Source organism: Bacillus rossius, chromosome 2 (assembly GCF_032445375.1).
Source record: "Bacillus rossius redtenbacheri isolate Brsri chromosome 2, Brsri_v3, whole genome shotgun sequence".
Taxonomy (NCBI): domain Eukaryota; kingdom Metazoa; phylum Arthropoda; class Insecta; order Phasmatodea; family Bacillidae; genus Bacillus; species Bacillus rossius.
The window spans coordinates 121806978-121821267 of NC_086331.1; the positions used below are offsets into that span (position 1 = coordinate 121806978).

The window sequence follows — 14290 nt, forward strand, 5'->3', positions numbered from 1 at the left end:
AGTGCGCTGGCCCTACCAGCCGCTGGCCACCACAGGCGCCACGACGCCGCCCCCGGCCGGTCCACCACCGCGGCAGCCGGGGTGGCGGACACAGCAGGTCCAGAGCGCCGAACCTACCAGCTGCCGACCCACGGGCGCGCACACCTGCTCCAGAACGCGGGGCCTATCAGCTGCAGAGCCGCGAACCGCAACTGGACAGGGCTGCCGGAGCTAGGGGTGCTACCACGTGGCGGGACCATAAGCGGCGCAAGGTCGGGCTTCTCGAGGGGGGGGGCGTTTGACGTCGTCCGACCGACGACCATCCCTAAGCCCGACCTGCAACCGCCAGTATACTCTCCCGCTAACGGAACGCACCCCTGGCCGTGGCCCACCCGAGTCGAGCGAGCCACCGAGCCGAACGGCCAAACCAGACAGTATTATTATAAAGCACACTAAATCCGAGTGGACTAGAGACGAACCACACCCATTCCCCCCTCAAACAATTAATTACGAATTTTGCGACCTTAAAGTCTCTTCCAGACGCAGTCATTTAGTTTTTAACGTAATGAGGTCAAGCTTGGCGCGGCAGGGGCCGACGCGCCACCGGACGCCATGCCAGTTCCGCAGTTCTACTCGACTCGCGGACCGGGACGGACCTACGTCCCACGGAGAGACCACAACCATTGTCTTCATCGCAAGTAATGTCCGGTAAATATAGTCATTTAGCATAAACCAAACCTTTTTCTATTCACCTCTCCGTGCGTGCCCGGTCCGTTTTTTACGGTTCAGGACCTAATCCGACCGCGTAAACGTAAAGACGCCCCGCACCACACCTGGTGCGCAGGGTCGTTCTTCAGCATACGGCACGGGCCGTCTCCCGCAAACCACAGAACTTTCTTAAGGCCACGCGCCTTCGCGCGGACCACAAACCCGCAAGGGAAACTTCGCCAAGTTTAGTGGCGGTGCGTGTACCACCCAGTGGGCACGGCACCCGCGTAGAAACAATCGCTTACGGGACTGGCCGACTCCAGTCACCCACAAACTCTGTGTGCCACGTCATTTGTGCGCGCCTAATTTTCATTAAGGGTACTTTGTTAACGTAATTTTGCGCCACGTCATTTGTGCGCGCTTAATTTTCATTAAGTGTACTTTGTTAACGTAACTTTGCGCCACGTCATTTGTGCGCGCCTAATTTTCATTAAGTGTACTTTGTCAACGTAACTTTGCGCCACGTCATCTGTGCGCGCCTAATTTTCATTAAGTGTACTTTGTTAACGTAACTTTGCGCCACGTCATCTGTGCGCGCTTAATTTTCATTAAGTGTACTTTGTTAACGTAACTTTGCGCCACGTCATTTGTGTGCGCCTAATTTTCATTAAGTGTACTTTGTTAACGTAACTTTGCGCCACGTCATTTGTGCGCGCCTAATTTTCATTAAGTGTACTTTGTTAATGTAACTTTGCGCCACGTCATCTGTGCGCGCCTCTCTTGCATCAAGTGTACTTGGCCTGCATACTGTTACCCGAGAAACCAGTGCCACGAAACATTGAACATATACCGGCCTGCACCCCGCAACGGACAAGTAGCCCTCAGGGGCATGTCTGTGCTCAGTAATTGTATGGTGTGACGTCAATCCCGTGAATAAAGGCACGTCGCTACTACGGCAATCCCACGCATTCTTCTTTAACGTAAATTCCCAAGCAATACCGCCGACGGTTCTAGCGGACCACGCTGGGGCAACGAACCACGAACCCCCATTGGTTAGACACCGAGCTAGCCTGGCGCCCTCCCGGAACATAAAACGTTAACCAGACCAGCCACCCCGCTAGAACTCGCGCCCAGACTCGAACACGAGACCGCGGCTGACGGCACACACAGCTTTTGTGGCCATCCCTCATTGGTCACGTATACGGAACAAAGACAAAGACCCTAATTCGCGGTGCAGCAAAATTTCAAAGAAACCACTTACCGCGTTGGGAATTCATTATGTAATACATAGTATCTACATTAAATTATGGAATGCTGCCTTATACCGCGTTATGTTTTCACTCTTCCTCTGTGATGATTGAGTCCAAGCTGAAAATACCTGTAAATACTCAACTATGTGTGTCCCGGCTGGTTTAATTATTAAAAGTAATAATTAACGTCTTTAACATGCAAGGGAGGACAAGAAAAAAATAAATACAAAAATAAATTGTATAAAATATAGTGTAGTGTATATTGTGTTGATTTTATCTTTGAAAGATTTGTGCAATGGGAGTGCATGACTTGATGTAAGCTTTTGGACATACGCCATTGCTAAAGCACATGTATGTCTGTAAAAGAAAACTACAAAAAACACAAAAGACAAAAACACAAATTAAACAAAAAATTGTTGTTGTCAACAGGATATAAACACCACATAATATTCCATAACAGGAATATGGTCAACAAACAAAGAAAAACAAAGAAAATGGACTAACAGAACGAGAAAAAAACAAAAATATTGAACCCAAAAAAAAATTCAGCACAACAGTTGAAACGAGACAAAAACACGACAAACGAAAAGACGAAACAAACACAATAGTTTTCTAAAACAGAAACAAGCGACGTTTCGGGAACTGATATCTGCTCCCGTCCTCAGGCAGAGACGCACACGGTACGAAAACACAGGTGCGACTCCCCCCCCCCCCTCCCGTCTAACTGTAACCTGCAGAAATAAAAGCCGACCCGGGCTGGGAAACGGAACAGGGACCTGATTTATAAGGTGCAAAGAAGAGGGTAAAATAAGTTGAACAAATAAAAATTCATCCACAAAGTTACACTAAACTTAAAAATCATTAATAATTAAATTAGGGGCTCGGAAATCTGTGCCGGAGCACTGCAAAAAAGCTGCACTCTATATTTGTCTATGGCACTGAGCGTGTCAAATCATTCGTCAATTTGCAAGTCATCATTTACTGAGTCATAATCATTATGACTCATATTCTGCTATCCCACTCATTCCTACTTCCTCCTTGTTTTCCACCTCGTGCCGTTTACGACACAATAGATATGACACTTCCTCGTCTGACATGCCTACTTTCTTCTAGCACTGCGCAAGGTCACTCCAAGGTCGTAGCACCACAAAAAGACTAAGCTCTCATCTATCGACTGCGACTTACCGCCAAGGGGGGGGGGTTAGGGGTTCTAACCCCCCCCCCCCCCGCCCCCGCCCCCCAGCCCCAATTATTTTTTCTTATCTGAAAGCAGGTTAGCTAAAAGCCTGGGTGTCTTACTGCTATCACCGGCCACTGCACTGGAGGGGAAGAGTAAGCGAGCCCTACCGATTATCCTTCCCTTCCCCTACCACTGTCGCGAGCAGAAGCTATAAGGTTGTGACGCCGTGACGGATCCCAAGCTTTCAAATATCTTACATCTATTGTATTTAACCAGCGCGCTAATTATAAGCAGGTGTTGACTGGGCTTCCGAAAGTGTAAGGATCGCTGCATGTGTATAGAATTGAGACGACGAAATGGTGTCATGTAACTCTTCAAGCTAAAGCTAATTGTTTCCAGGAATAGATCTGTTCTGCCGAAACCCAACCCTTTTTATTCTTTTTTTTTTTGTATTGTCAAGCTTCGAGCATGATTTATGATTTTGAGTGGACGTAAACAAGGCACTTGAATTGATAAAAATATCTTTAATTAATTTCTTACTTCTTCACTCAAACAATTTTTTTTATTAAAAAAATTAATAATATTTTTACCATTACAATATTTAAAGTTAAGTACCGAAAACTGCTAAAATAGCACTATTTTACACCTTAAAATCATAATTTTTTCCGGGGGTGGACCCCCGGACTCCCCCGTTTCAATAGGGGGGGGGGACCATGCTTCTTAACCTCCTCCCCCCCCCCCATACACAAATCCTGGCTACGCCACTGCTTACCACTATCGAAGACCCCACAGGACGGGCGCCAGATTTTCCCCTCTGTCACTCTTCTTCTGTGATGGGTAAGTCCAAGTTGAAAATACATGTGTTCACTCAACTATATGTGTCCCGAGTGGATTGATTATTATTAAAAGCAATAATTTAACGTCTTCCACGTGCGAGGGAGGATGAGTACAAAATAAACAAAAATACATTTAATAAAATCTAGTGTAGTGTATATTGTGTTGATTGCTGCAAAAGTATAAATGCTAGTTGTTATTTTGAGATATCAAATTAAACTGTTTGACAGGCCTGAAATAAAGAAACAACTAATTCTCATATAATTTATTCGTTACGTTAACCGTTAACGCCTTAAAATTACAGGTGCAATATTTCCTTCACGCAATTACATATCTGTAGGCACACTAACTGGTGAATCATTATTGTATTTTTACTATCATATTAGGACGTCAGACATAGGATCTGATTATAGTAACACCAGATGTAATGTGTACGTTCCTGTGTAGGATAATACAGAAAACTACAATAATGTGATATCAACCCTACTTAACACTGTTAATAAAAGCCGATGGTACGAATCGGTATTATATGCAGTACAGGGCACCACACTTGCTGAACTTAAGTATATGACATAGGCGTACCCAGGGGGGGTGTTTTCGGGGTTCAAACCCCCCCCCCCCCCCCCGAAATAAGGCAAGAAAATTATGAACACTCATGTCATTCGAGCTCAATTTCTAAACACAGAGCGACGAGAGAAATAACGTCACCAAGCAGCCCAATTGGTAAGTAAATGTAAACAAATTTGAATTGCAGTGGTTGGTTCATGATAAGTCAGTCTAAATTCTCAAATCGCGGTGATTGGTCTATGGAATAATTAGTTCAACTCTACTTTGATTATGTTTTAGATTTGCTTAGTAGAATTGGGCATTGAGTAACAGTAGTGATTGCGACCTAATTTCATACAAAACTCTATAAAACTATTAAAACGGGGGGGGGATGTGACGTTTTTTGGTCGTTTTGTCAAGTCAGGTACTTTCATTTAAATACTGTACATCTGTACGTATAACACGAAGGAAAAAATTTGATTATCGCAAGGTGCGTAATTTTAAACGACTGTTACAAACATTGAAAAGCTGAAATGAAAATTTCTCGCCTCAGATGAAAGGGACCTCGTTGAGTGCAACGTGGTGTGAAGTTGTGTTTGAGTCAGTAGCTTAATGGCTTCAACTCAATGTGTAGGTGTTTTTAGCGAAAATTGTAATAGAACAATATAATTTTATATATACTATATAATATACTAGCTGCCCGACCCAGCTTCGCACGGCTTTACTAATGGGGAAAAAATGAGACTAAATATCCCATCTTCAGTAATAATAAATGAAATAAAATGCAATTAATTTCGACAAAAATTTATTACAATGCTTTGTAATGTACAGGAGAGAGAACGAGTAGCACCGATGGTTTACCGATTCTCGAGCACGCAACGTACAACTGGTGTATCCGTACTTCGCTATGGCAGTCTGCAGGCAGAACACTCTTGCGCCGCTCATTAAACATGCCCCTCCTTGTGGGTACGCCACTGCCGCACCTCGAATTGGGAAAAAAAATCAAAGCAACGCACGTTGCCATGGAGACGCAGAAGGCATAAACAATGCACAATCCCGCTGTCCCACTGTTGCCCGGGCTTAACCACCCTTGGGAGTTGATTTTCGGAAAACATCATCCTGCATAACATGAGGAACATTACTGTCAAGTTCAAGTCTGTAGGATATAAAATTGAAGAAAAAAAAGGGAAATTTTTGATATTTAAAGTCCCCGTAAAATTTCAACGGTGATGAGGACTGCACTAACAGTGAATTAGTTGTTGCCATAGAGACAAATGAAGCGTCAACAAAGCAACAGCCGTTGCCATGGTTATTTTCTACAAAAAACTGGAATTTTGATATTTTACACCCCCAAAACTCCCTTTGGGAGCTGATTTTCGGAAAATCATATCTTAGTGAGCGTCTACATACATCACAAAATGAGTAACTATGCTAAGTTTCAATCGGTGAAAGATTTCAAGTCAATCGTAATGAGTCAGTCAGTGGTATTTCGCACAAATATATTTTACTTAAAATAATAATAAAATCTATACAGAAATATGCCTCGAATTGAAAAAAAAAAATCAATCTAAGCGATGCCCGTTGCCATGAAGACGCAGAAGGCATAAGCAATGCAAAATCCCGTTGTCATGGAGATGGATTACCCACTGTTGCCAGTGCTTAACCACCCTTGGGAGCTGATTTTCGGAAATAGCTGTCATTAATCGAAATAAAATGTAGCCTATATATAAAGTTGAACAAAGTTACAAATATTTGTGTGAATTTTCATTAAAATCAATGCAGTAGTTTCGGAAATTAGCCCGGACAAACATCATTACACAACATTTTTATATATAAAGCCTGAATTACAACAGCCCGTCGCATCCGTCCGTCATCCGTTCCTCCGTCAGCCGCCAAGCGATATACAACTTCACTTCACTTCACTGCTTGGATTTTGGCCTTGAGCGGTATCCGTTTAGCCAGAAATATCAATTTCATTATTCTTTTTCATCATCTTTTATCGCATGTGTATTTTGAATAAGTCTCAATTTCCTCCCATACCTTACCCGGGACTCGAACCCAGAACCTCTCCCACCATAAGCCGGTGTGCATCCGACTACGATACGGAGGTCGGCTGGCGATTTACAACACTCCGCTCGTCCGTCATAATATTTCTCCATGTCAATGCTGACAACTATTGAGAAAACTTAACAATTTGGGGGAATAAATTATCATATGTAATTATATTACTCAAACAATTATGTAAAATAAGTACTTGAAACTCATTAAACAAAGAGTGTTTTTTTTTTCCGGTATGTATTTTCATATTTCCAGAGTTACCATACGTAATTATAATACTTCCGTGACTTAGACCATTTTTGTTTCAAAAAAGAGCTTTCGAAATGTGTCTAAACGTAAGCTAAGAAATGATTTTGGAATCAGCTAAACAATTAAACAAACTTTAATAAATTTTAATATAATATTTTATATGCAAACACCTAGAAGACATTAGGAGGTTATAGTCTCATCCATTCACCCGTCAAAAGTATAAAGTTACCAAGCTTTAGACGGACGAGTGGATGACATTTTTCAGTCCATCTTATTGGGTGCAGGTCACGTAATTGACAGACGGATGACGGATGGACGGGCTATTGTAATTCCGGCCTAGTTGCTAACACCTTTACAATCAAATTATACAGCAATTATTCTATTGTCATGCCATCAACGTATTAGGAATAAGTTTGTAAAGTGCGTACGTAAATTCGTTAAGTTAACTAATTATTTTTATTTATATATGTGTATATATATAAAAGTATATATCTTTTTGGGTTTTTTTTGTAGGTATTTTAATATTGTAATGTGATCTTACTTAAGTTAATTGAAAGAAAAATTACGTACAAATTACATATCAACAATAGCCCAGGTTAAAAAATGAAATTTGAGACTATTCTATTTATTTACTCAAGAAATAATTAATTTTTGGTGTTTATGCAGGTTTTCTTAAAAATCTGGAAGAACACCCCCCGAAAAAAATTCCTGGGTACGCCTATGGTATATGACATGACAAAATATTCGACGAGCGAATGAAATAAATATTAGGTTAAGTAGACTTTTGTTCGAGGTTAGCTCTGAAGTTAAAATAAAATGATTTATATGAATCAAAGTAACAGGAGGGGTGCTCGGAGCTCCTTACCTCGAGTTGCGGCAGCGACACACTGCGTAAATCCAAGCATGTCATAGAGGCATGTACTAGACAAGCGATTTTATTCAGAGTCTTGTTTAATAACTGAACATCTGTTACTAAATCATCACTTATAATATATTTATTAGATGGAATTCAAACAAAAAAAGTCCATTACTCAGTCAAATAATATGTTTTGAGACAACTGAGAAGTACCTACTATGAAGCAACATGAACTTCGTTTTCCTTGATGTCTAGCGAAGCCATCCTTCTTTTACGACCGTGAGTGAGCAACCTGCATCCCGCATAAAAATAAATAATATTTACCTAAACATAACTCGTTATGCTATATGTTGGCGAGAATAGTAACTACTTGCAGCAAGTTTTTTGCATGAGATAAATTAACTCTCGCTGATGAAATATTAAAAATTATATTTAAGTAATGGTTCAAATTTCAAACTCTCAGTAAAAATCTACAATTTGTCTCTGTAAGTAATCGGAGAACCCCTTCGATATTTGCAACTGTATAGAAAGGACACAGGTGTAAGTTCTGCAGTAAGGAATTACTTTGAGAAAAATTGACTGTTAAAACTCCGCTACCAAAATGATAAGTTGCGTTCGTTACAGCAAGTCGTTAATGCGATGAGAGAGTTTAAGAAGGCACGCCAAAACTTGTAACGCCAAGCCTACTCTCAAGATAGAGGACAACGATGGAGCTCGATTTTCCTTGTCTTGAACGATATTATGTTCATAACTCTCCTGATCTCGACAAAGAACTAACATTGATGGACAATGGAAGTATCATTGCCATGAAAAGTGAGAATACATTCAAACCGAATTCAGGTAGATCCTCCGTACTTCGTAAATTTATGGACTCTTTAAAAGGAAGCTTGAAGACAATGAAGAAGCTTTGATATCAACGATTTCGAATTCTTACAGTAATCTGGGTGAAGACACTGTCTTCTACAGTGATAGCGACAGTGTCCCTGAAGCTGGTGAAAGACCAAAGACTATGATGAAGTACGTAAAGCTGGCAAGATCGAAAGCTGTGATGAAGCCCTGAGATCGAAACGATGGAAACGGCGTGATAAAATACAATATCAAATAAAATTAGGTTATTCGAAAGTATTTCTTCATTGAAATACTACTGTAGTATTTCGTGTAACAAAATAAGCAAAATTTGTATGTCTCTTCACAAATCAATGTTACTGCCTGATATTAAAATATATTCCACGAAATTTATAATTTATATATATATATATATATATATATATATATAACTTAGTTAATTCAGTCATGGGTAGTCTGTTACACTGCATATTCTTTGAAAATGTTTCAAATCGGTTGAACCCGGAACCAAAACCGTTGCTTAAGAACATATAAAACCAAAAATAATTGAAATGTTTATGTAACAGTACTTTACAAGCCATTTTGAGGTATCCAAGTTGGCGTATTTCGAATATCACACGCATCCATTAGTGAGACACAGCATAGAACATTATTATTTGTTTTACCTTTTTCCTTTATAAATTATTTGCTACGTACTAACTCTTGCATCGCACTATATACAAGAAAAATTTCAACTATCGATGTGAACTGAAACAAGACAAATGATTGTCATCGTGGAGAGTGAAGTATGAGAATTAGACAGGAGCGAGTAAGTAACCTTTACTTGTTTCAGGATGAGAGCCGCTATTGTGATAAAAAATAAACCTCGATTGCAACTGCCGCGGCGACAATCAGGTTTTATTAAAAGTTATAAGAAAATACATTTATAAATCTATATACTTTTTTATTTACAATGAATTTACATGGCTTTTGTCATGCACTTCTTTCTCATTACTGTGTTGCCTTTCTAGGGGCTGCAGCATTAGTTTTGTGAATGTTATACGAATCCACTTTCAGACGCGTCGGGTACCTACGACACTTTGTGCTTCGGGCTGGCGAGTTTACATTGGTTGCGACATGCGAGAGGTAACCAAAGGAGGAAGAACCCTCGGCCAACACTTTCAAATTGCAGTGAAACGCTCAGTAACGGACTCGAATCAAACAATGTACAGTCTTTCACCTTTTAGCAAAGGGCAGACCTTAAATACAAGGTCAGTTGAAGGCCGCTGAAACCGGAGTGGTCCTTCACAAGGAGTATGAAAAAATTCAACTATCGTAAACAATGACCTTTTTAATATAGAATGTAAAGCATTTCCCCGGTATTTAACATAATTTTCGCTACGTTGTTTATATTATAATTTTTCATTTGCCCTGTGATCAAAAAAAAGTTTGTCTCGAAGTCTTTTGTCCTAATTTCGTTTGTCCTGAAGTCGTTTGTCCTAAATTTATGACAAACAATTTTGCGACAAAAGACGTGTACATGTTCCGGGTTGTTTGTATATACGCACGGTTGCCTAGCTAACAGCCATATGTTCGTTGTAAGGATGTTAAGTCATTGACATTCGGTCACCATATTGAATCTAGTACTTTTTCCCAGGCACAAGGATCACTACGTTCTATGGGAGATGCCTTACTCTATGAGCGCTGCCAGTAGGCGGGAGACTTTTTGAATCGGTAGTGGCGGAATGCGGGTAGTCGGGCGGGGAGCCTTCTTTTCACAAACGAGAGAGGCAAACGCCCGATCGTGCATCTTCGGTTTTTTTTTGTTCATTGTAAATAAATATGGCGGTGTTGATAAAAGGATACTAATGGTCAATTAGGTTAGGTTAGCTACATTATAAATACTTTAAAACATTGTGGACGGTTGATTTTGTTAGGATAGCTACATTAAAGATACGGAAAAAAAAGGCATGAACTTCGGGGAACTTCGGGTTTTGGCTCTCTCGTCTGTGAAAAGATGGCTTCCCAGGCCAGTGCACCCCAGGGCGACTAGAGCGCGCCTGGCGGCAGAGAGCGGCGCTCAGCGGGAACAAAGCACAGTCGCAGGCGCGCGGTGGCGGGAACTGGTTGTGTGTGCTCGAGGCTACAGCATGGACGAGGACCGCGACTTGGAAAACTTGATGGGCTTCTTGGGTGAGTGTTGGCTTCCCGCCCACTTCTACATTCCTGAGTGCCGCGCCGCCACGTGACAGGCCAAGTCTCGCAGCATATTGGCATGCTCACGCTTCCTAAACATCACGATTGCAGGATACAGCTGTCGCGCCACGCAACTCTCTCGCTCCAAACATTGAACCTTTAACTGGAGGATTCGCACAAGCTTCATGATTAAGTGTCTTGTGTTTCCACCAGTTAAGAGTTATTTACAGTTTTCCATTATTTGGTTTAGACCCTGGTTTCTAAATACCAAACGTTTTCGGGAACATGCTAATTTTAACAGTTCTTTTAAAATTTAATTTTCAGTGTTCGCTAGTATATAAGATACCCTTGCAACAATAACCTAAATTCCTTCTTTATTTTACACTAGCAAATATATACGGCAGACAATTTTTTACGACCACTCTCCCTCCCCCCCCCCTCAATAAAAAAAACCACGTGTTTGTGCTGTATTCGTTAAAACACACACACACATATATATATATATATATAAAGTGTGATATTTAAGAATAGAAATAAGCTCACGGTAGGGGAGGAGAGAAATTGACGAGTAAATACTAGTTTAGTAGTTTTTTTTTTTTTTTTGAGAAATGCTAGGAAACGTGTGATGAGGAAAATGGCAGTAACTGCTAGGAGAACGTGCCACTGTCACTGCCAGCCGGACACGTGGTCAGGCGCAGTTCGTCTGTCACTGTTTACCTTATCGAGCCCTGACATTCAGTAAAAACTTTTTTTTAGGGGAAGCGTTTTATTTTCATTCAATATCACGGTGAAACTTACGTGTGAGAAAAAGCGGAAGCGCAATATCCAACGCCCATAGGTTCGATCTGTAATAAGGTTAAGCACAAGAAAGTAATATAATAAAACCTAATTGCTCTCTTCTCTACGCGCCAGGCACAGAACTGGCGTGCAGTCTTCTTGTCGGTTACACGTCTCAATGAGACTTGTAACAGCTCTTAAATGCTATTCGTAATCGGTGGGCAAGGATTTTTCGCGAAAATATCTGAACGCTCATCATACTGCAATATGGTATTCCTCCTTGTGATTGGCGGCCGTCTTGCGTCTGCGAGAGAATTCGTTGCCTTACTTCACCGAGCCACTCAGGACGCGTTTGCCTACGCACTGAATTACTGTGATAGGATTTCTAACAGTAGACGTGCACCTGAAAGAATCTCACCTAATCACGAAACACAGACGATGCTCCAATGTTTTAACTTTCAGCTAGTCTCGGAATATCTTCGAGAAATAGGCATGCCCTTAGTAATCGGACACTTTTAATGAATCTCGAGCTGTTTGCAAATGGCACGTAAACGGGAAGCCTAAAATGCACATAAAGTTCTGCCATTCCCGATTACACCCGAACAATTCACCTTCGGCCAACCTCGGGTTTATTTATATATATTTATATTTCTCTGTTTATTTTAATGTAGCTATACTAACCTAACTAACCGTCCATAGTGTTTTAAATTGTTTTAATGTAGCTAACCTAACCGACCACTTTTAATATTTGAATTCATTTTTCCTGCTCAAAAATAAAACAAATCCCGAAGTTGGCTGAAGGTTAATTGTTAGGGTGTAATCGGGAATGGCAGAACTTTATGTGCATCTTAGGTCTCCCCACGTAAACACCTGGAGCTCTGCACGCCGTTGGGCAACCCGGCCAGGCGGCTAGCTTGAGTGGGCGGGCTTGCACTTAGTAATTGAGTTGTCAGGCGAAAGGCGAATGTACTCGGACAGTGTATCCTAGGCACTGGATTCCGCCACTGAGACGCCTCAGAAACGATTCTGAGACATTTCTGAGACATTTCTGAGACACTTCTCAGACACTTCTCAGACACTTCTCAGACACTTCTCAGACACTTCTCAGACACTTCTCAGACACTTCTCAGACACTTCTCAGACACTTCTCAGACAATTCTCAGACACTTCTCAGACACTTCTCAGACACTTCTCAGACACTTCTCAGACACTTCTCAGACACTTCTCAGACACTTCTCAGACACTTCTCAGACACTTCTCAGACACTTCTCAGACACTTCTCAGACACTTCTCAGACACTTCTCAGACACTTCTCAGACACTTCTCAGACACTTCTCAGACACTTCTCAGACACTTCTCAGACACTTCTCAGACACTTCTCAGACACTTCTCAGACACTTCTCAGACACTTCTCAGACACTTCTCAGACACTTCTCAGACACTTCTCAGACACTTCTCAGACACTTCTCAGACACTTCTCAGACACTTCTCAGACACTTTTCAGACACTTTTCAGACACTTTTCAGACACTTTTCAGACACTTTTCAGACACTTTTCAGACACTTTTCAGACACTTTTCAGACACTTTTCAGACACTTTTCAGACACTTTTCAGACACTTTTCAGACACTTTTCAGACACTTTTCAGACACTTTTCAGACACTTTTCAGACACTTTTCAGACACTTTTCAGACACTTTTCAGACACTTTTCAGACACTTTTCAGACACTTTTCAGACACTTTTCAGACACTTTTCAGACACTTTTCAGACACTTTTCAGACACTTCTCAGACACTTCTCAGACACTTCACTTCTCAGACACTTCACTTCTCAGACACTTCACTTCTCAGACACTTCACTTCTCAGACACTTCACTTCTCAGACACTTCACTTCTCAGACACTTCACTTCTCAGACACTTCACTTCTCAGACACTTCACTTCTCAGACACTTCACTTCTCAGACACTTCTCAGACGCTCTTGAGACGCCTCGGTGACACTTCCGAGACGCCTACGAGACGCCTCCGAAAATATTTTGAAACGCACCCGTGACTCTTTCGAAACGTCTCCGAAACGCTTCGGAGACACTTACAAAACGCTTCCGAGACGCCTTTGAGACGCTTCCGAGTGGCTTCCGGGACTCCACCGAGAAGCCTACGAGACGCCTACGAGACACCTATGATACACCTACCAGACACCTACGAGACGCTTCCGAGACGCCTCTGACACGCGAGGAGGTACGCTATGTGGCTAGCAGACGATCACGTCGTAACGCAGTGCCAAGAGTTTAGCGTCTGGAATGAAACTGAGGCAGCCAGTGCCGAGTCTTCCTAAGTTGGCAGTAGGATACTGCCGCGGCTTCTCGCCGGTGAAGTTGCTACTAGCTTCAAGAGTGGCGTTTACACATTGCTAGAAAAAACTTTCCCTTCACTCAGTATAAGTTTGCATACATATTTGTTTTATCTCTAATAATTGTTTAAATAATTTTCAAGACTTCAACGACTAGAAATCACCCACCTAATAATTAAACGTCGTCCCCTCATAAACAGCAAACAGCAAGTACACACCTTGAAATTATTAAATCGAGCAAAAATGTGACGAGCAGTAACAATAGCTTCGCATGTAGCAATTTTTATAAACATCATAGCAAAATTTATTATCAAGTATTAAGTAAACTACTGCGTGCAGCAACGCCAGCTTTCTGGAGCGATTATATTGGGCGAAATTGCTACACAGTTCTCTGGGGCGAGTTTACTGTGTATTTTTTATCAATTATATTGGGCGAGTTTGCGATACATCATTTTGAGCCGATTGTATTGAACGAGCTTACTATT

The 14290-nt window shown here is 41.5% G+C and overlaps 1 protein-coding gene across 3 annotated transcripts in view; it reads left to right on the top strand.

Annotated features, from left to right (window-relative positions):
* The first annotated feature begins 619 nt into the window (after positions 1-619).
* The window catches only part of LOC134529722 (organic cation transporter protein), a 98010-nt gene continuing 84339 nt past the window's right edge, over positions 620-14290 (top strand). The window contains exon 1 of one of the 3 annotated variants that reach the window (XM_063364104.1): positions 620-687. In XM_063364104.1, the coding sequence (XP_063220174.1) occupies positions 681-687 (7 nt within the window). In that variant the 5' untranslated portion in view covers positions 620-680. Of the gene's footprint in view, positions 688-10522; positions 10679-14290 lie in introns of those variants that run through there. The other 2 variants (XM_063364103.1, XM_063364105.1) reach the window with 2 other exon arrangements.